The 24,179-nt window shown below is 34.5% G+C and overlaps 2 protein-coding genes across 2 annotated transcripts in view; one reads left to right on the top strand and one right to left on the bottom strand.

Annotated features, from left to right (window-relative positions):
* LOC127446437 (regulating synaptic membrane exocytosis protein 4-like) overlaps positions 1–14,713 on the top strand; it is a 71,167-nt gene extending 56,454 nt beyond the window's left edge. The window contains exons 3-6 of the mRNA XM_051707339.1: positions 1,509–1,621; positions 6,850–6,951; positions 7,281–7,420; positions 10,786–14,713. Coding sequence (XP_051563299.1) covers positions 1,509–1,621; positions 6,850–6,951; positions 7,281–7,420; positions 10,786–11,004 — 574 coding nt within the window. The 3' untranslated portion in view covers positions 11,005–14,713. The remainder of the gene's footprint in view (positions 1–1,508; positions 1,622–6,849; positions 6,952–7,280; positions 7,421–10,785) is intronic.
* A 1,412-nt stretch (positions 14,714–16,125) lies between these two features.
* On the bottom strand, positions 16,126–23,622 carry LOC127446432 (actin-binding Rho-activating protein-like). The gene is made up of 2 exons (XM_051707334.1): positions 21,091–23,622; positions 16,126–18,628 (listed from the first exon to the last, which is right to left on the bottom strand). Exons 1-2 carry the CDS (start codon positions 21,688–21,690, stop codon positions 18,191–18,193), a joined length of 1,038 nt encoding a protein of 345 aa, XP_051563294.1. The 5' UTR covers positions 21,691–23,622; the 3' UTR covers positions 16,126–18,190.
* Between the last annotated feature and the right edge of the window lie 557 nt (positions 23,623–24,179).

Below are 24,179 nucleotides of genomic sequence, written 5' to 3'. Positions count from 1 at the left end.
ACTTGCAGGGCAGAGGTGGCATGTCCAGCGACACCGCAGGCCATAGTCGTCAGGGACGACGTAAACCTACAGGCCCTGGATGGGAGCTTCGGGCGCCTGCGCCAGGTGGCGGCGCTCTGCGGACACAAGTGCACCGCAAGCGCCTTATCCACCTGGGGGATCACCGAATACCCCCTGGCTGCTCCACCATCGAGGGTAGTGAGAGCGGGGGAGCTGAAAGACCGGGACCGGGCAGTAAAAGGTGCCTCCCACGATCTTGTCAGCTCCTCATGCACTTTTGGGAAGAAAGGAATGGGGGCGGTACGTGGCCGTGGGCGGCGCCCCGAGCCCAGAAACCAATCGTCAAGCCACGAGGGTTCAGGGGAGAGTTGAGGGTTCCACTCTAGCCCGATGCTCACGGCCACTCGGGAAAGCATGTCCGTCATTTCCGCGTCGGCGTGAGACTGGGCGACCATTCCCGAAGGAGGAAGCACAGAATGGAAGAGCCCGCTCTCCGATGCTGCGCTCGATAACTCATCGTCTTCCCTAGCTCCGAACGAGAAGTCGAACTCGCGCTGAGACGAGCCGGCGGTCTCGTGCGAGAGCCCGATCGGGGCAAGCGAGTGTGCTGGGGAATGGGAGGTCCGTGGGGGGATACCCGATGGAGGTGGTCCCATTGATGTCCCCAAATTGCCCCCAGTGCTAACCGACACGGCCTCAAACCCGTAGGTAGAAGGACTGGTGTGGGGAACCGCTGGGGTGGGATTGTGACCGCAGTGTTGCCGTGGTCATGTTCTCGCGTGGGCAGTGCCCAGACATGTAAGACAGCGATCGTGGCCGTCAGAAGTGGAGAGATAACGACCGCAACCAGGAATAACACACAAACGGACAGGCATCTTTAAAAAGACGTTCCGTGTGTGTGCCGCTTTTTTTGTGAATGAGAATATACTCTTTTAGAATATACTCTCTTATTTTTGCTCTGCCAAAGCGCCCAGGGGCATTCTCTGCACTCTACGGGTGCAGAGGGGAAGAAGCTACTGAAATGTGCCGTAAATCCAGCAGTTTTGAGGTGCATCTTTGGAGGGAATTGAATTCAGTGCACTGAATACAACTGCTCGGCTCTGAAGAGAAAATCTGAATGAGTGGTTGCATACCAGCTCCTTTTATACCCTTATGTCCGGTGGAGTGGCATGCAAATTCCACTTGCCAATTCTCATTGGCCTTTTTTTTCAAAAAAGCAGAGGTGTTTGGGGCTCCCAGGAGTGACCCCTAGTGTCACTACATCGACACAACGTCGAGTGAGTGACAGATAGGGAATCCTGCATTTATGAAGTGAAACTATTGTTATCAACATAATCTTATTTTCATGCTGCATTATGTTCCCGTCTGAAACTAAATATACTGTATTCTTAAGATGTGACATAAAAAAAATACCCCATTACATTTTATAAAAAAATATATAAAAACAAAAAGCTGTTAAAATGAATGGAAACTTCCACATTCACACTGCCCTGTTCTCTCTCCTTTAGTCTGAACTACAGTGGTATGTGCTTGGCATCGGATGCCCAGTTCAGTGATTTTCTGGATGGGATGGGGCCAGCTCAGTTTGTGGGCCGACAGACACTAGCTACCACTTCAATGGGTAAGTGCCTTTGTATGTTGTAAACATCAGACACATGAAGCTGCCTATGCTATCTTAAATGCAGGTGAAGATAGGCTAAAAATGTCTCCTTTTCTTGTCTCAGAATTATGCATCTTATTAATTATGCACAGATTTGCTTAGAACAAAAAAACTTTTATAACAAAAGTACAGGCACGTGCCATGGGGCAAGCATCAAAGATTTTAATACATATTATTAAATGCTGTGCCCAAAACTCATTATACAGGTGAGTGTAATGTCGCAAAAATGTTATTGACATAAACTGTTGGCTTAGAACCCACCAGTCAATGGAAACAATTATGTCACAACAAACTTCATGACCAAATTGTTTTAAATTCATAACAGTAATATTGCTCATATCACACAAATTAAAGATTGTCATACATTGAGCCGAGCATGTTTATGTCCATTAAATCATACAATGAACCACAGTGCCAGAAGAGCTTGTTTTGACATACAACAAAAAGAAAAAGAAAAGACTGCCAATTACTACAGTAGTTTCAACATCATAGGCCTCACACATCATTCTTCCCACAGTTCAGAACCACTGGAATAGACAGCAGCAATGAACTAATCTGAACTAATGTAAAGGCTTATTTTTGGGAATATTATTTGGTACTTTAATATAGAATATTTATATTTATATTATAGAATATATTTAAATCCATTTAACTTCAAGACCGTTTAACCTTAAGTTGTCAAACTTTTTACTGAATTGTAGAAGGTACGAGAGAATGGTGAGTGGTAAAAAACAAACAAACAAACAAACAAACAAAAAAAACATAGTGTTAACATTCATGTTTAATTGATTTATTTGGATTAAAAATTCTATATATAAAAAAAATACAAAATAAAAACTCTCAAAAATGAGCCTTGTGCTATGTAGGGAATACTTGTCATGATTCACTGTTGTTTCGCCTTATTTTTTGCCCGTCATCTGTTTCCCCCAGACTACACTTCCCATAATTCCCTGCCCTCATCACTGCCAGCTGTTCCCTATTGTTCTCACCTGTGTTTCATTTCCTCATTTACCCCTGTGTATATAATGCCCTGATTTCTACCCAGTCTTTGTGAGTTGTTGTGTGTTCTCTCTAGTTCTCGTACCAGCTGCGATCTTTGTTGTGATGTTTATTTTGTTTTCCAGTTCCTAGTCTTGCCTGGTCCTGTGTTTACCCTGTTTTTGTATTTGATTTATTTTCTATTAAATTAAGCTGCATCTAGTTCCTGCTCTCATGACTTTCTTCAAACGTGACAATACTATTCTCAGTTTACTGAAGTTGGTTTGACATCCTTAGGTCAAATGGTCCCTGAGTTTAATTGATTTATATGGATTAAATATTATATAAAAAAAGTACCAATTAAAAACTCTAAAAAAAAATAAATAAATAAAAAATAAGCCTTGTGCTAAATAAAGATTAATATTCTGAGTTTACTGAAGTTGGTTTGACATCTTTAGCTCAAACAGTCTTGGGTCAAATGGTCCCTGAGTTTAATTGATTAATATGGATTAAATATTCTAAATAAGAAATACCAACAACAACAACAACAAAAAAAAAAACTCCCAAAAATAAGCATTGTGCTATATAAAGAATGATAATCTGAGTTTACTGAAGTTGGTTTGACATCTTTAGCTCAAATGGTCCCTGAGTTTAATTGATTTAGCATATTGCATACATTTAAAGTTCTAAAATTATTATAAAATTTATAAAAGTCATGTGCGATGAATGGGATATTTTTCTGAGTAATTTACTATTAGCGTAATGTTATTACATCATATGGTTAAATTGTATAATTTATAAGGCTAATTATTATTATTTTTATTTTTTTAATTTACGCCTTGTGCTATACAAAGGATGGTTGTTTATGTATATCTAAATTGTTTTGGGCTCAAAACACGAAATGTGCAGGGAGTTTAACTGTTTTGAAACCAAATGTCTAATGAATGTCAAATGTAAAACTAACTTTACCGCAGTGAACTAAAACAGACATAACACAAGAAGGAAATGACTGCCAAATCACCACTTCATAGCCTCAGACTAACCAGATACAATGGCCTAATATCTATGACAAACTATCAATAACACAGATTTTTAATAAATATATTATCTTACCTTTATTTGAACACAAATTCCATGCGTCTCTCCTTGCTAATGATCACCTTGTCACTTTGTTGTAAAAGTCGCCCACTTGTTGAGGTTTCGATAACCTCTCATTGTCGATTTTTAATTGAAATAAACTTTTCCAAATCCACATAGGTCATCGATGCTTACACTTCAGATATCCATTTTAGCGCTTAATAACACATTTGTTACGTGAACTTGAATGTGTTGACAAAAAACTAAAATCTAGCCTATCAGATAGCGTGACTGAAGGAAGGAGCTTCTGATTGGCTTGCTCATTTTGGTAAGCATGCTTACCTTGGCCATTTGTAGTAGCAGACGCGATTCAATTTGAATGAACGTACAGTGTTGAATGAAAGGGCAATAAACGATGCTTAGAATGAGAGAAAGCTTGACAAAGTGCTTATACCTGAGGGTGATGCCAAAGCGAATAAATGAATAACTGTCTGTGCTGCTCAACTGAGATGAAAGATGAGGAATTTGAAAGAAAACCATAGTTTATATTCATTATCAGGGACGGTCAACCATCACTTCGGGGGCGTGGCAGGCGCCAATCTACAGAGCCAATTTTAGCATGTGTCCAATCTGTGTCGAACAAAATGCGCCCTGTGCGTTCCAATAAGGTGTCGTGGCGCCCCCCCACAGAACATATAGGCCGTGCACTAAATGACTTTCTACCATACTATTCTTACTGTTTCTGTTATATCTGTGTTTGGCAAAAACAGTGAGAAATGTATGGATAGTATGCCATTGTGAACACGGCCATACACTCACGAGCATGGGGCTCGTGAATTAGAGCGATGCCCGATAGATAATCTCTGTTTTGAGTTGGTTCTTCTCAATGAATTTATCTAAAGTGTGGGCTGAATTGTTTGAAGCACTTTGTCACGCAGTAAAACATGCTTTAAAAGACAGAAGACAAAAACAACGCTGAATGAAGTGGATATTTACTTACAGTTCACTGAAACAAAACCTGCAGCTGCATTCAGTCGTCACGTGCGAGTGCAGTCTGTGATCGATTGTCTACTGTAGGGACAGACATTTTCTAAATAAAAGTGTATCAAAATACTAACATTACTTGAAAGCTCTTAAAAGTACCAGAAATGACCAAGCCAATACCATATTTATTGGACATGTTCCTTTGAGTTGCCTACCATATGAATACCATAATATATTATAAAAATACCAAGGTTTTACCATATTGTACCATCACTGTACCATGATACTGCCACAGCAGGCTTTTGAGAAAGATAACTTTGATAAACTTCATCTTGTGCTGTGTCCTAATGTGAAAATATGTTTTTAGTCCATAGTTTCATTAATGCTACACAATCTACAGTATGTAGGCTATGTAGGATAATGTTCCAGTGATGCTCCTAAAATAACCAGAAATTAATGCTTTGGTGCTGTTTTTGCAAATAAATAAATACATAAATAAAATCTCCCGGGGGAGCATGCCCCCAGACCCCCTTACAGCATCATGATACAATAGATTGTGTACTTGATGGGCCCCAGACTCCCCAGTAATGATGAAAGCCTACAAATGTCTCTGCTGTGAAACATACTGTAGACCTTTAGGGCAGTGCGCCTTTGCTTTTTGCTTTCTTTACTTTTTTATTTATTTGTTTATTTTTTAACATCTTAGACCACTTGGTTTGGTTTTCGTGCACTTTACATAAGTTTATTTCTATATATGGTGATACCAATTTATGATGCCTACTTAAGAAGCCATAACATGTTTCTTCCCAACATTGTTTTCATTAATGTTTTGCTAGATTCAGTTTATACCCATTTGTGATGTATTTAATTATTAATTTATTATACATTAATTTGTACTTTGAAGGTTCTCACCTAGGGTGAAAAATGGGCTAGGATCAGCACTGACAATTATATTTAAATATTTCATAGTGTTATTTTTCTTTTCACCCTTCTGTTAGGTAATCACTGCTTACCTTGCTTATATGGACAGCATGTCCCTGCAAAAGTGACACAGACTCTCTGGCATTTGTCTGAACCTTTTTGTTTATTTAACCTAATATTAATAAAACACTTTGCACATGTAATTTAATGTTTGAATATATTTGAATTATAACATGTCTTTAATATCTTTTTACGATAAAATGTCCCATAAAATGATTCTGAATAAAAAAATAAAATAATCAAAAATAAAAAAACTGCCGTTTTCCCCACTCGAAGGGTCGTTCCAAATGAAAGTAAGACAATTGTTTTTATTTATCATGAAGAGCCCTTCCACAAGACTGTTAGCGAAGGGTACATTCATACAGTAATGCCCACATCAAGAGCTCTGTCCTTCGAAGTGAGTAGGGTATAAGGATGGTCACTATGAATTGGAATTCATCTAATGTGCTTCATATGGTAACATCTTTAACATGGTTTTATTCACATTAAAATGTTTTATTTTTATTATATTAAAATTATATATATATATATATATATATATATATACATTAGATAATAATATTAAATTTTTAATATTTAATAATAATAGTTAATTATTATTACATAACATTTTTATAAGTAATAATTATATAATTTTTAATAATTAATAATTTTTATTAATATGATATATATATATATATATATATATATATATATATATATATATATATACATACATACATGTATATATATATATATATATATATATATATATATTAAACTAAAATATAAAAATATATATCATTTGATATAAATAACCATTAATATATATAATATATATAATTTGTTAAAGATTACTCAGATCAACATATTATGAAATTAAAATGTTTAAATCTTAAAAAATAGGCTAAAATATTTTTTTTTATTGTGATATGAGAAGACAGTTGCCATTGAAAGACGCTAACTAATGCTCATGTGCTTGGTAAAATCATGCAAAACAAGTGTTTACACATTTTGTTATTATTATTATTTTTTGTTGCTATTATTTTAAATGTTTTCCAAAAGTTTGGAAATTGCATAACGTTGGGGAATGTCAAAATTGTCAAATAAGATTCAGAATGTCATCAAACTTTGGTATTTGTATTGTTTTTAAATGTGATTCATCTTACTGTGTATGTTATGTATTTCAGGAGATGTGGAGATCGGTCTGATGGAGAGAAATGGACAGTTGGAAGTGGAGATCATTCAGGCTCGAGGACTCATCATGAAGCCTGGATCCAAGGGCCCTCCAGGTGATTCTTCATCAAACTGTGCTCTGACATACCGATCCATGACTCTTATAGAACAAATTAGATCAGTTTAACCAGAGGGCAAACTTGATTGAAAGTCCTTATTGATTACTTCTGAAATACACATGGTTCTCTTGGATCTTAAGCCGTCTTTGAGATTGTTCTTCTCTTTTTATTTGTGGATCCATTATTGGAAAGCAAGTATGTGTGTGTTTGAAAGATGCCTCAGAAGTCTTTTCTTCAATGTAGTTAATGTGGATTTTCAATATCTTGTGGACTTCTAGGACAAGTTTGAATTGATGTTATATTATTGTTTCTTTCTTGCTTTTCAGCGGTATACATTAAAGTGTATCTTCTGGAAAATGGCATGTGTATCGCCAAAAAGAAGACAAAGTCAGTGCGTAAATCTCTAGATCCTCTTTACAATCAGGTCCTTGTGTTCTCGGAGAGTCCGCAAGGAAAAGTTGTACAGGTAAATTATAAATTGCAAAAACAAACTTACTAAATAAACTTGCTGGGATTTCTTAACGTAGTTTATGACTAGATGATTTCTAGTTTAAAATACACACACCAAGTTCTAAGAAATAAAACTGATATATTCTTATTGGTTTCATACACTGTTAAAAGTGAAATGTCCAGTCTAGTAACTTATAAGGAGCTATTTCTATACATTATTTAATCCATGACCCTGAAAAAACTAATTTATATAAATAAAAAACAATATTTCTTTATAGGAATTTTTCATATTTTTTCATAAAACATTTTTCAGTTTTAATCTAACAAAACATTTCTGTGTATTTTGATTTTTAATAACTCTAAACATGCCAAGTGTAACCATCAAGTGAAAAGCAATAACATATTTTCTTTGCACCATGAATATATGTGAATGTACACCTCTTAATTATTATTTAAAAAAAAAAAAAAAGTTATTATATATATTTTTCTAGGTAAAAAGTATTTTTAAATCATGAATGTCTTGACATTTTCTTGTGGTTATTCAACATTAAGTTGTTTCACACACTTAAAATGCATCTGACCAGTTGGTTATAAATGATAAAGAATACAGTTGTATTAGACAGCAAAGTTTGGCCACACTCTCTCCAATTGGGAGTCATATCTCTGCAGACTGACGTGTTGTCAGTGAGTGATCAATTCTTATATAATTCCTCTCTCCCATCATTTAGTTCCACCACAGAGAGAACTGGCAAAGGGATAGCAATGCAATGGGAAAACATTTAAATTCTCTCTGAATTATATATTTTTATAAGGACATTTATGAAAGACTGTCACAACAAACATTAAAGGTTAGAACAGTCTTGAGGATGTTCAGGAACATCGGCTGGAGGGAGAAACATCATTTACATGTGTTTGTAAACCAACGTAAAGAATCCCCCATGCAAACATTGGACATTTTTGTGTAATAAATCTAATGGAACATTTTGATAAACACTTATTTCCCTTTAAAAAAAAAAAAAAAAAAAAAAAAAATGCTGTTAGATCTTTAAATTAACCATTTTATTTACTGGTGCTTTATACTAACTTTAATTTACATTGGCTTTAAGATTTTCACACACTCATTAGTTATATGTGGAAATCTAAGTTATCCAGTGACAATGTGCTGTACTATATGGGTGAATCTCACCAGTATAAAATCTGTCCATATTTCACCCCAGAATCAAGAAGGAAATAAAAGAAATTATATTTTGTTAAAAGACAATAACCCTAATTTTAGGATCATACTTTTTTTTTATTTTATTTTTTTTTTTAGCACAATTTGACATTATTTTAATAATGATCAATCATCCCCACACCCCATATAATGTGAAAAGAAAGAAATATATATATATAAAGCATTCATAAATCAAGATTATATTTGTTGTACTTTAATTTATGCTGATTTATATAACAAAATCATTGTAATGCAGTTATTTTGACCTGAATACAGTAAATAAAAAAATAAAAACAGTATTACAGTAATGAGAATCTAATGAATATCATCACTGAAAATAATGGGAATTAAACTAAAAACTCAAAAACAAACAAGAATTTTGGGAGAAATATACTTAATTCAAAATTAAAAAATGCAAAACAATAAAAAATAAATAAATAAATAAATAAATAAATAAAATCACAGTGATCCTAAACAGGTTTAATTTTCCATGTACAAAATATAATTACGTGAAATAATTAATATTTTTATCTTTTGTTTTTGGGGTGAAAAGTGCGGAGCTCCTTAGAGGACAGGGCGGGAATTGTTTTTCTGAAATAGTTTTGCGTTCCCTCACAATAAGTTTGCCATTGTTTTACTAAAATAACCATATTTAACCTTGACATTCATAGTAAAACCATCGTAATAATACAGCAAAACAAAATTATGGTACATTTTGTTTATAATTTTGTGATTATTTTGACCGTACTACAAATACCATGGTATTTGCTAATTATAGTAACCAGAAGATTAACCATTGTTATTATATAGTAAAACTATATGGATACAGTATACTGTATAAAATCCATGGTTTCTAACAATAAATAAATAAATAAAACATGGTTACTAAACTTTTAATAGGTATTACAATATTACTATGGTAAAACCATGTTTTCTGCAAAAAACTAGAGTTACTACAGTATATAGTTTTTTAATTTTATCTTTCTTAATATTAGTAAAATAAAAAATAGAAAAATGTTATTGTTAGTTGTTTATAGTACATTAACTAATGTGAACATATGCAACTTTGGATTTTAAAACTCATATTTTCAAATTGACATTAAACAAGATTAGCAAATGCTGTAAAAGTATTGTTCATTATTATATATTCATGATAACTTTTTGTTAACATTTGTTGTTTACAAATGTTAACAAATGTAACTTTATTTTAAAGTGTTACCACAATATTACTATAGTAAAACCATAGATAAACTACATATTTGCATAATAAAACCATGATAGCCACAAAATTATGATTTTTATTACCATAGTTTGCGTTTTCCTGTATTATCACTATGGTTTCACAACAAGTGGTTAAAATATATGTGGTTACTGTAGTAAAACCATGGTAAATTTATTGTGAGGGAACGCAAAACTATTATGAGGCAATGCAAAACTTATTGCGAATGAACACAAAACTATTGTGAGGGCACAAAACACTATTTCAGAAAACAGATTCCCGCATTGTCCTCTAAAGGGCTCCGTAGAAAAGTGTCCAGAACACTAATTTTCGAAATGTAGAATGGCAGGGGAAATGTCATTTATACTCATGAAGAAAGTGATACCTGATTGGTTGGAGAAACTATAACCCAACCCTAACCATACCCTTAAATCTAACCCTAACAATTCAGGTAACCCTTTTCTTATCAATGTGAAAGACTTTCTCTACCATCCTACATTTCGGAAATCTGCGAATTTAAGTGCTTCTGAGCCTGTTTCAATGCACGTTCTTACACTCTTATGCTTAGTAAGCCGACAACATGTGAGGTCATGTATACGCCTTAAACAGCTTTCCTTTATCACTGTAAGGTCATAAATGCGTAAGAATAAACCGATCAACAGGGGTAGATTTTTGCCCAATACTCTGATTTCGCATTGCATGTAAACACCATAACCTGCGTTCTTACCGGCTTATCCAATTTGTCCACATGTTGTGTGCATGCCTCCTCAAGTTTTTACGTCAAAAGCAGATAATAACACGATTATTTCAAATGTCATGTAAACACAGATTTCTTGCTTTGTTTGATTTTTTAAGAGTAATCAGCGTATTGGTGTGCATGTATATTAGGCTTTTTGTTACTTTTCACAGTTCCACTTCTTAAAATAGTTCTTCAATCTCTCCTTAACAGGTCATTGTTTGGGGAAACTATGGCCGGATGGATCGCAAATGCTTTATGGGCGTGGCACGCATCCTATTGGAGGAGCTGGATCTGACAAACATGGTGATTGCCTGGTACAAGCTTTTCCCGACCTCTTCAATGGTAGATCCCACAATGGCACCGCTGATTCGACATTCATCACAGCTCTCCTTGGAGAGCACAGTTGGACCGTGCTGTGAACGTTCGTAAGACTAACTAGTTCTATTTCTCTCTGGAAGGGCTCTCGAGGCCCTCTATCCTACAAGTGCTGTCTGTGCATGACTGCGGCACTGGAATCCTCTGGAATGTTCTAGAATTTCCAAGACATCTTCAGAACAAAACACCTTCTGGGATATTCCAGAATTTACCACAGAGGTTCAGAGGAAAGTTCCTTTTCAACCTCAGAAGCAAAGACATCAGGAAAGGCAAAGAATGCAGACCAAACCGTTGGGCTTTATTTTAGCTTTCGACACATTAGATTGTGCTGGTCTGTTTGTCTTTCAAAGGAAAAATCCTCTGTTTATAATTGATTTCCACGCAAAAGGCAAACGTTGGAGTGCTGCCACATGTTTATTGTTATTAGATAAAACGGAAGGGTTTTGTGCAATATGAGAGAAGAATGTATTGGTTTAAAAGTGGGGGTTTGCGTTTATTATGCGTAATTAACAATAAAGGAATAGATATAGAGTATGTATTACAAAGATTCAATATGTATAGTTCGAAGAGTCAGTGTTTGTGATTTTATGCTTTCGTTTGGATTCCGATCTTTTTATTTTGGTTTCGTCTTTCTCATTATTGAACAGTGCCAGTGCTACCAGCAAGTGGCTTTACTTTGTGGTTAGTGTCTGTATGAGACTTTATTAACCAATAATTTAGGCAGACTCAAATGTATGAAGACAGAAGCTGATTGTCTACAATATTTGCTGAAGTAACAGTGCCCTACCAGTGAATTTGTCATAATGTCGTTGTGATTTCCCCCCCACCCAATTACACAATTAAAAGCAAATATATATGTACATCAATTTTGCTGAATTTAAATACAAATTTATTTTACTAAATATCTATTCAAATTTCTCTTATATTAGGGCTGTCAAACTATTAACATTTTAATCGAATGAATTACATGATGTGCCAATTAATTAATTGAATTTATCAAAATTAATTGTGATTAAATAACAAAACTAATCGCAATTAAATAACCAAATTAATCGCAATTTATCATGATTAAATAATTCAATTAATCACAATTAATCACATACCAATTTTTTACTGAGAAAGGGCACCAAATAAAGGTAATTTAGAATCATTAAAATCATTATAAATATAATATCTAAGCCTAATAAATATTATAATTCAGATTATTCAAATACACTACATAACATTGTGATAAGGTATTTTGACAATACCAAAGGTGGCTTTAAAATTGAATATATTGTTTTTTCATTTCCATATTATTGAACATATCCCTATAACTGACCTACTCTGCTCTATTTTGAATTGTTGGTCAATGTGCTTTTGGAGCGGATGCAGCGTGTAGCCTGACTGTGCAGATGGAGCGCTGACTTCTAGCTACTGCATCAAGGTGGTACATCAAGCTTAAATTGCTCCGATGGTAGAAACATTTCTAATTACGGACAGGTCAGGGGAATGATTAATTGCGTAAATTTTTTTAATGCATTATTTTTCATACAATTAATCTCACCAAATGAATACATTAAATCGACAGCCCTAATGCAATTGTATGATTTATTTGTAGCAAAAATATGTAAAAGAATTAGCCGAATGTAAATGAACACATTTTACACAATATTTATTCAGAATTCTCTAAAAATGATTAAAAAACAGAAAATGCACAATAGGCTGTTGGTACATTTTGGAAATGACACTAGGGCGAGTGACCACTTCTGTTAATCAGCCAATCGGGCACAGTTATTTAAAAATGGTCAAATATCGTACGATTAATCGCCCTGGCCAATATATCCATCTACCACAAATTATGACATGATAATTTAGTTTTGCACATTATAATCTTACATGCTTTCTAATAAACGATTGCAAGTTTGGCATGGGCCAAAAAATAAATAAAAATAAAAAAAAAATCTTATTAAAATGACTATTTGTGACATTTGGGATGCAGAATCTTAAGTAGCAATGATAAGGGTGTAGCATTAGATAGTAGCATACGCATGAAAGGCATTTTATGAGATGTTGCATGGAATGATAGATGTTTTACTGGCAGTAGAGCGAACATGTAGCAGCGTATGATCAAATACTGTTGCACTGCACAGTGATTTACTGTGTAACATCTTGAAGCAAAATCAGAGTCAGGTCTTAATAAATATTAATAGACATATGAATTGCATAAAAGTTTTTATCATGTGTCCTGAAATTATGTAAAGATAGACATTTATACACTACAGAACACAAATCCAAGGTGAAGACAATGGCATTCTGCATAAACAGAAATGATTATGTCCACTTTAAAAATATTAAAAATAACTATCTGACAGTTTGTGAAGAAAATAAACTTTTTACCACTAGACAATTAAAAAAAAAAATAAAAAATGTATTCCACTATGAAATATCCAGAGTGTATAATTCAATTAACGCAGAAAAATATACCTCAGTTGACTTTTAAAACCCTCAATATAATCAAGTTGTTAAGAACATACATATGAATCACTGCCACATTCTTTTTTTTTTTTTTCTTTTTTTTTAAAGTTAAATGTTTATTGTCTTAAGAAGCATAACTTGCTCACTTTATGTGTTACAGGGAGTAAAGCCAGAATTTGTCTCTCCATTGCATTAGAAACTTCTACATCCATGTAGCAGTACAGTAAATGCGTGGTTTGAGACAAATCAGTTCTCAATATAAGTGTTGAATGTTTGGGATTCTTGAGAATTTAGTGCCAAAAATGTTTGGGGCTTATAAACAAATGAATGAGCTTAATGAAATACTCAGAAACAAACAATGCATTGTATATTCATATATACAATGTACATAAGTATACTTCAGTTTAGTACAGAATAATTTCACTGGTCAATCTGTGTTTTTACTTAGAAGTCAAAAACATTTATTATGATACCTGTTCCATTTTATTGGTCTGTTTTTTTGTAAACAAGGCTCCATGGATATAGTGGGCAAAATCAATGCTAGTTAATGATTACATAAATGAAGGCTCCATTTGCGGTGTCAGATATTAATATTTCATTTTTAGGTTTTAATACTTTGGCTAGGTAACACAAATGAAAGACTGAAATGTTGAAACATATATTGGCAAAAAAGTTATTGTTGATACAGAAAAATCTGGATCGGATATATTTATTGCTTCAAAGTCAATATGATTCAACTTCAAATATAATACATTTTACAGTTGTTGATATAGATGTTAGAAAAGAGTTTAAAATGAAATTTGTCCATGAATTAATAGGATTTTCTTTTTTGTAAAGCCTTAATAACTCGTAAACCAGAGGTCTTAACAATGCAGACAAATAAGCATGCAGGAATGTCATTCAGTTTTTAAGTGTATTGTATTTTTTATTTTCTCAACCTTAATTTCTGCCTGTCTTTATTTTTTATTTTTATTTTATTATTATTATTATTATTATTATTATTATTTTAATTGTGAGTATCATGGCCTTTTGAATCACATTTTTCACCACAAAATTTTGTAACAAATTAACCATTAACCATATCAACTGTAGCCTAATTGTTGAGGTTGATAGGGCAAAATAATTGACATATTCTTAAATTGAATGCTGTGATATTTTTCTTTGTGGAGATACTTGTTTAATTCCTTATTACTATTCATTATATGTAAATTTGTATTCATAAAATCGATTATGTCACTGTTGATTAATGCACACAATTTGATGTATTGTTACTCTGTTGAAAATGGTTATAAAGAATATAATTGCTCACTCTGATTTACAAAACATGGTTTGAGCTCCCTGAGGCTTGTCAGCATGTTGCTGCAAAATGTTCCAGTACCCTACATTGACCGCACTCTGCCGTGTTTCTCCTATCAAATTTTTTTGCATCTAATCAAGTATATTTATTTTGCTGTGGCGAATACCAATAGCGTGTTGCGTGGGAGACCCGGGTTCTCATCCTGCGAACCAGGAAGTAATAGCGTTCGTATAAGCAGTGATGAGCGCAATTTGGAGGTTTCATTTTCCCTCTAAGAATACAATTTTACTCCACTGATGGTTAGGTTTAGGGTTGGGGTTTGGGGGTAGAGTTAATAAAATATGCATTCCTTTTTACTGTATTACATAATTTAAATCTAAAAACAACTGGCTGTACAACTTGCTTTTGGCGTCCCTCTGTGGACATTTCACCAAAGAAAAAAAGGTGATCTGGACAGTTCTTACTGTGTATATCAGATAGAATTGGATATTTCTGACAGCGTGAATGTAATAGTTATCCAGTCTGTCTGCTTCTCTAATGTCTTTGTCTGGGGATGAAATAGCCTTTTTAAGAGTTAGATCAAAGAAAATTAGATCAAGCTCTCTTGATGAGAAAAGAGCTGGATGTTGGTATTTGGGGGATTCATTTTTGTATGTAGGCGTGTGTGTGTGTGTGTGTAGCCGTTGTTTTGTGATTAGCTATGGGACAGATTTTTTTCCCTGTTTGATGTAATTATCCTCCTGAGACCCGAGCATGACTGCTGTGTGCATTTTCCATTCCCTTTTTTGATTTGAAACTAGCAGCCTCTAAGAAACATGCAGTCTATCTATCTATCTATCTATCTATCTATATATATATTGTTTGTATCAATTTGTATCTGAATGATTTTATGCACTGCGCTGCTGCCACATGATTGGCTGATTAGATAATCACATGGATGATTGTTGGTGCCAGATGGGCTGGTTTGAGTATTTCTGTAACTCCTGGGATTTCACGCACAACAGTCTCTAGAATTTACTCAGAATGGTGCCAAAAACAAAAAACTTAGAGTGAGCAGCAGTTCTGTGGACAGAAATGCCTTGCTGATCAGAGAGGTCAACAGAGAATTGCCAGACTGGTTCGAACTGACAAAGTCTACGGTAACTCAGATTATCGCTCTGTACAATTGTGGTGAGAAAAATAGTATTTCAGAATGCTGGTTGGCGCTGTTTTGGCGGCACGAGGGGGACCTACACAATATTAGGCAGGTGGTTTTAATGTTGTGGCTGATCGGTATATACACTACCGGTCAAAAGTTTTGAAACATTCATTCTTTATTATAAATATATATATATATATATATATATATATATATATATATATATATATATATATATATATATATATAAACAACATTATTTAAAGACTCATGACTTCTAAGTATTTTTTATCTATGATGTAAAGCAGGAGTTTGGGTTAAATTTAGTTAACTTCTTGGGACAAATTTGTCTCCACAGTTTAGCTAAATAAAACCCACACGCATTATGCAAATATTATATCCAGATTTAAACAAATAACTATGTTTAATTATGAAAAAATGCAAGACATCCTCTTTCATAAGGTCAATGTTGTATTTCTGTGACACAACAATGGTAGAATAATTCAAGATCATAACAATAAATTAGTTTCATACACTACACGTAATCAAATCTTTCAAATATTTACAACACATCCTTCTACAAGAGGACTATCATGCTTTCATTTTGAAAGAGCAACAAATACTGGACAATAAAACAACATGAAATTTACATGAAAATAGACAATATTTGCACTAGCGACAAAAGCATTAAAGTTAACATGAAATCAAAATGAACACTATTTACTTTCCTAATACATGTTTCTAACAACTTGCTCCACCTCTGTAAAGACTTAAATTTTTTATTGACGTCACCAAACCTTTCTTATATTCCATTCTGGTGTTTAACATTCACTTTTCAAAATCCATTCTCATTGCATAGAGTATACTGTTTCAAGTCAAATGGATTTTAAACCTTTTCATGTTGACTTTAAAGACAGTCAACTAGCAATATTCTTCAAATGCCAAACTGTTTCGACTTGAAATGTGATACAGATGAAAGAATTACAAGCAACATGAGAACATTTGCATTTGCAAAACCTGTCTGGGCATCAGGGCTTGTACGGTTTGCATTCTGAGGATGCTTGATGTTCTACAAATATGAGAGGCATTCAATCCCTTGTGTAAACTGTGAGCAAGGCGTCACCATTCTAGCATCTCATATGCAAAGCTCCTCACTACAAAAACAAAATCTTGACTTCACTTTCAAAACATGTCATGCACCAAAGTGGATGCATAAGATCAAATGTTAATGTTTAAGTGTTCATTACTTTTCTGGAACGTTCTCAAGATTTTACGATTTCATACTTCCAACGAATTTATAAATAGAATAATCAGAGACATTCTATCAGTATTGGGGAAGCTACTTCGAAACTGTAGTTTGCAAGCTACAAGCTACTCAGAATTTAAAGTAACTTTTAAAGCTAACCTTTTTGAAGTAGTTAGCTACACTACATGTAACTAATAAAAACTAGCTACCAACTACATGCTAAAGTAGCTTGGGGCAATATTTTTGGAAAAATATCAGGGCTATTTGACCCAACAACTGCAAAATGGAGTCATTTAACCAATAATTAAACTCAAAGTTTGTTTGTTTTAGCATGGATTTAGTTCTTACTGCAATGTTCACACTTTGCTTTCTCTGAATTTGATCATAATTGAGCTAAACCATCTCGTCACAGAGAGATCATAGTCTTAGAAACTATAAATTAGGTCATAAATAATTGTTTTGACAAAATGTTAAGGTACTACGTTTGCCTTTGCATGATTGTATGTACAGTATCTGGCACAGAAAAATTAGGATCAAATAAAATTTTTTTGAACCAGTTCATTTACAGAAGCCATTAGAATCAACCAATTCACTAAGGCCACGTCCATACTAATTTGTTCATGTTTCAAAACTCAGTTATAAGTTTGCTTATGTCATTCGTTTTCCACAGTATGCATTTATTGAGAGCATTTTCGAAAGTCTCCGTGTTTTGTGGAGGAATACGCCGTTCTAGTGTGAATTAGAGACGTAAATGTAGCAAAATCAATGCATTCTCAAATAAAAATGCATTAGTGTGGACGTGACCTAAAATAAATCAGATGTTGTAATGCAACACAGTTTGATTATTGACTCCATTTACACAGCTATGAAGTTGCACATCCAATATAAAGGGTTAAAAACGCCAGTGTAGCGTTTTGTCACGCTACACTGCTAATTGTTGGAAAAAGTTGCTAATTATTGGAAAAGCTACTATGACACTACTGAGAAACGTAGCTTTGTTAGCAGCATCGCTACTTTTAGTTAGGTACTCCCCAACACATGCTAGCAAGGCATACTTTGGCGTAAGTTGCGTACGTTTTAGTTCATTTGATTTTCCAGTGCATTAAACCAATAGCGTGATTTTGACATCATCATCCTGGCCCTTCCAGAGCATCTCGCCCTCAAAGTCCACCATCTTGTGTTTGCGACAACGCAACAGAATTCCCACAACTTTATCAGAAATTTTAACGTAACGGTCAAACAGACGGCCAAAGTTTACATAGATGCGTCCCTGCTTGTCTTGTTGACCCATGTCACGTATGATAAAACACAACTCCTCCATCTCACGGTAGATGTGTTTCTGGGCTCGATCGGCTCGTTGGGCGGTTTTCGATCCCTCTTTGGGGCGACCGTATCCTGCGTCGCCCTTGAGAAGTCGAACAGCCATTGCATGCTCGTAGTCGAAGTCATCGCTGAAAGGGTTTACCTTCTGACCTTCAATGTGGTTTTCAGCAAACTGTTGCCACCTGCTCCTCAGGTCACCCATTGTGGTTACCTTAATCTGAAAAGACCAGAAATAACAAGGTTTATTTGTTATTATGGAGCACTTTGTCTCACTTTGAACATATGGATCCAGCATAATTTTTTTTGCAAAAAATACTTTCTCGTATTCAAGCTTAATATGCATTGACTACTATAAGTAAACCATTCGTAGATTGATTCCTCCTAACGTGTAAAGTTAAACACTATGCGACACACGTTTTAAAATATTGTTCTATTTGTTTGAAAATCCGATGGCCAGAGTTTTATTTGCCTGAATAATGGCAGATTGGGGGTGTGTGTTTGGGAAACCTGTCTGAAAACATTTACTATTTCTGTAGTTTTGCTTGGTGTCGCATTACTTACACATTTTAAATTTTCAAGTCAGAATTGTAAGCAATAATGAATGGTGCCGCAAAATAAAAAAGGAGATTGCTTCATTGGCAGATTATGGCGTATTTATAAAAATGCTTAACATTTGAGTGAATGCTTAAAATTTGTAATTAAAATATTGGCAAAAATAATAAAAAAAATACGCTAAAATTGTAATATTACAGGCTTGAGGTGTCACATTTTTGAAAAAATTCTTAAAGTCAACAGGAAACAACATTCACAACCCATTTCACTTACACGATGTTTGAAATGTTAGACTGATTTTTTTTTTTTAATAATTTTATCTTGTGTGGTCTAGATCAGTTTTTCTTTTCTATTTTTGATCCCAAGGACTCCCAGATATGATGATTCCCTTGCAGGGGACCTCCGATATAAATGAATAAAAATAAATAAATAAATAAAAAGGCTTTCATATATAAAGGCCCATTCAAAATGTGTGAGAAAAATAGTAAGCATGATATTATAAAGACAATATTTTGTTTGTATATTAAAATGTTTGTTTTGCAAATTAAATCATTTGACTTTATCTTGTAATTGTACTAAATCAAAAACAAATGATTAAAATATTATTTGCAAAATGCTTACGTTGTATTACATTTAAATTAGAGTACTGTTAGATGCATAAACCTGAAGAAAAACATTTTCAATTCAATTTAAATCTATTTGTAGTGATTAGAAAAAAGAATGAAAGAGTAAAAATGTCAATTTTGTAAAATGCTTAATTTTTTATAATTTGTTTTTTACACTTTTTCTTCCCCTGAAATTTCTGCAGACCCCATAGCACCCCCTTATGGCCCCTAGTTTGAAAACCCTTAAAAGTGGTTTTAGAGGTGGAGCAAGTTATTACATTATGAGGAAAGATTACGAACACAAACATTGTTTTTCTTTGGAATGACGTGTACTGATGAATCATGCACAATAAGACACGGAACATTTATTAAGAAAGTAAATAGCGTCAGTTTTGATTTCATGTTGACTTTAAAACTTGGTTGCTTGCTTAATTGTAATAGCATATTATTCAGGTCTTGTTAAAGGTGTAGACAACCCAGCTTGTCACCATACAGTCACATTACACTTCTATCCAATGCCTCTGAGTTCTTCTCAATATTTCCCAAGATGTCTTCAAGGGACACATATTTCACAACAGTGCCATTTGACCTGGTGTAAATGTATCTTGCAAAATTCGAGATGGTGAAGCCAACAGTCCAGAGACTGAATCAAATACCATGGTGACACAGCTGTGATGGATCTCACTCATCAAGTTGAGATGCATGCTGCTTTTAGAAAGTCAGATGGAAATGATCCATCACTGCATTTATTTATACATACATATATTCCACTATGGCAAAACGTGTTTGAGATTATGATGGAACATATATAAATAGTGATTATGTAAATTAGATTCAAAATAATGCTGGTATATAGTCTTAAAGGAATATTACAAGTTAAGCTCAATCAACTGCATTTGTAGCATACAGTATTGCTGATTACCACAGAAAATATTTTTGATTCATGCCTCGCTTATTTTAAAATCCCGGTTACAGAAAGGCACTTATAATGGAAGTGAATGGGGCCAGTCCATACACATTAAAATACACACTGTTTCAAAACTACAGCCACAATACATAATCAAAATACGTGTTAACATGACTATATTGTGGAAAAAATGTCTGTTCCACATTAAGTGTAATAAAATCGCTTATAAGTTTTACAGCATTTCATCGTTAAAGCAACAGAGTTCTAATATTGGATATAACTTTGCATAGAAAAGATTAGTAAGTGATTTTATCACACTAAAATCATGTTAACATGTATAAAGTTTACGTCTTGTGGCTATACTTTTGAAACTTACTTATTTACTTATACTTTTTGAGTGTATGTTAATGTTTATGAACTGGCCCCATTCACTCCCACTGTAAGTGTCTCACTGTAAATGTGACGGTTGTTTTTATACAACAAATTATTAAAAAAAATAACTTATATTGAACCCGGAACATTCTTTGCAGTTCCCTTTCTTTGTCTGGTTTGACTAAAACCTTAAAGGCATGTTAATAAAGGGTTAACAAATGTTGTCTACATAGATAAACATACCTTGGTCCTGCTGACATGTTTCTTCGGTTCATTCTCATTCTGGTCGCTATTGTCACTCAACGACGCTTCCTCCCCAAGTCCACTGTCCTCTGTATCAACACTGCTACTTCGGGATCCCATTTTCTTTTCATCTTTCTGTCCCAGCACCTTTGCCAACGCTCCAGCTTTCCCACCACAGATGCGTCTCCTAGTAGGAGACTCATTGCCCAAGAAGTTTTTCGTGTCCTCTGATACCAACTGATTGGTGTTGATCTTCTCCTTGATGGTGCTCACAATGTCTTTCCCACACTCTGTAATTTTCGGTATGATGGCCTTAGTCACGGTTCCTGTCTTGATCTTGTCTGAACTATTTTCGCCATTCACAGATATCACGCGAGGTGTGACCAAGAGTTTCATCTCGCTCTTCTCCTTCTGTTTTTCTTTCTCATCCTCAATGATGGTGTCAGGCATCCAACCACTTGGGATCGTGTCTTGCTTGCCGGTGTGGTCATTTGCCCAGCTTTGCCAGCTTTTGGCAAGGCTGGTCACCGTCGAAGCCACCTTGATCTTTCTGATGGCTCTGTTGAAAGGCCGATTTTGCTGGACGGCAGCCGTACTCATGGTTCTTCTTGTGTTCTTGTTGCTTTCATAGGGTGGAGAGTTCCACGTCTTATGTTCGATAATCTGTTTGCAAGCTGCTGGTTGTCAAAGTGGGCTTTTATAAGAATGGGAAGAGGAAGTGTCCTCTTAAATGGGTGTTGTGACATCCCTTTTGATGCACGTGGTGTCCATCATGACCCCAAACATGCTAATAGAATTTCCCCACTAGAGTAACGGTGACAACAGGTGGCCAGTTATGCTCAACCAATAACACTCTGTCAAACTTTTGCAACCAGAAAAAACATAACATTCGTAACATCACACCTGACTGTATCCCTTGTTTTAGATGCACTTATGATATCAGACCGCATTTTAGAAGCTGTCTCTGTAATGCCGTCTTATATTTTTGTACAGAATGCCAGCACTCTGTGTGATGGTCTATTTTTGCAGACTGGGTGTTGGATTGTGCATGTGCTGACTTCTGTTGATTGATACACAGGCCTGTTCTTAAACTGCAAGCCAGGCTATTTTAAGCATGAGTCGTGCAGAGCGAAAACTTGCGATGAGCCTAAGATTTGCACATCCAGTTTATTTTATGCCGCTGATAAAATGACAATTAGGATTTATTTTTATAGTTTAAATCTGTTGAATAATTTTAGAAGTTTAACCATTAAACCACTAAAACTGCTGAGTTGCACACAGTTGGGAGAGATGAATATGTAAAGTATCCTTGAGGGTTTAAATTATTTTTTGCAGTATTTCATAAATATTTCTAAGCCATGAAAAAAACCAACCACCAAACCACCATTAAAAACTTTAATTTAAAGCATACAAGTATTTGAAAATTGGATAAAAAGACAAGGTTTAAGACTGTCTACTTAAAGCAATAGTTCACCCAAAAATTTAAATTCTCTCATCCTCTCATCTAACATGTGTATGACTTTCTTTCTTCTGCAGAACACAAACTGAGATTTTTAGAAGAATGTCTCAGCTCTGTAGGTCCATACAATGCAAGTGAATGGTGACCTAACTTTGAAGCTCCAACAAGCACATAAAGGCAGCATAAAAGTAATCCATAAGACTCCAGTGGTTTAATCAATTTTTCTTATTTGTCTTCTGAAACGACCTAATCGGTTTTGGGTCAAAACAGACCAAAAATGTAACTGTTTTTCACTGTACATCTTGCCATTGCAGTCTCTAGGCACAATCATGATTGAAAGAAATTCATACACATCTGGGATGTCATGAGGGTGAGGAAATGATGGGAGAACTTTCATTTAAGTCTGTTTTAAGTTAGTGTTAAAAATGGACTTCCCTTTGGAGAAAATGAATGGAATTTTTACTTCCAGAACCAGACTGTCACACTCAATAGCGTTCTCTTTTAAGATTTTGTGGAGAGGGACTCTGATTGGACAATGCAACCATGACTATTCGCAAGCGTGAAAGTTGTTTTTAAGGCAAAAGCTATTTGTAATGTTAAGGATAACCCACTATTAACATTATAGAGTCTATGAAATTGCATTAACGGTCTCGCATTTTGATTTCTAGATCATTTTAAAGATGTATAAATGCCATATCAAAAGATGATATGATATGTAAAAAATCTCATCCATTTTTACCTAAAATATCAAATACTAAACAAAAAATGTCATGGCAGAACTTATAGGTCCTTGAAGCAAATTTGCTTCTCATTAAGAGATTTAAGTCTCTGGTTCAAACACATAAGCTGGATTCCTTAAAATGAGCCCAAAACCAGACCCAGTGTTCACTGCCTTATACAACATGCTAACATGTTTGGGAGAAAGTTGCCCTAAATTACTCAATTAAGGTCATACCATACATTAATTGCTAAAGGATTATAAAAAATCTGTAGGCAATAAATATATTTCCGTCTCATAAATGTCTTCGCTTGTTTTAGATCCCACACAGATCCTTGAAGCTTTGGGGACAAAAATAAAATGACTGTCATTCTGGATGTTGTTGTCGTCTCTTTGCTTCCTCTGGCTTTTGGTGACTCACATATGGAGGAGTGTACCGAGGAAAGAAATCATCACTTATATCAGCGATAACACCACCAGCTGGATGCACATACCAGTTCACAATGCTGCTTCAACACGCTCACTTAAGTGCTTTTTAAAAGCTTCACTGGCTGGCCAATGTAGCATCTCGATAATGTGTCTGTAAAAGCGAAATATATCAACCTTTGTAGACAATTCACATTTAAATCATCCTGAGAGGTAAGTGGGTTCCCATTGGAAAAAAAGAAAGAAAAAAACAAACACAAAAGAGATCTCTTTAATATCTTAATTGTTTCTCCTAGACCTGAGCACTAATCAACAGGCTAATATAGCAACTTGTTAGCAACTAACATTAAAAAAAACAAAAACATGTGACTATCAGATTTACATTAGAACAAAATGTGAAAGTCTTGTGTAAGAAATATTAACCTTATTTTACTTATAAATCAAAAACTGTTATTCTAAAAATCAACTGGAAAGTTGGAGAGAATC

This window comes from Myxocyprinus asiaticus, chromosome 9, assembly GCF_019703515.2.
Source record: "Myxocyprinus asiaticus isolate MX2 ecotype Aquarium Trade chromosome 9, UBuf_Myxa_2, whole genome shotgun sequence".
NCBI lineage: Eukaryota > Metazoa > Chordata > Actinopteri > Cypriniformes > Catostomidae > Myxocyprinus > Myxocyprinus asiaticus.
Note: the sequence above shows the minus strand (reverse complement) of the source record. Positions and strands in the feature narration are given on the sequence as shown.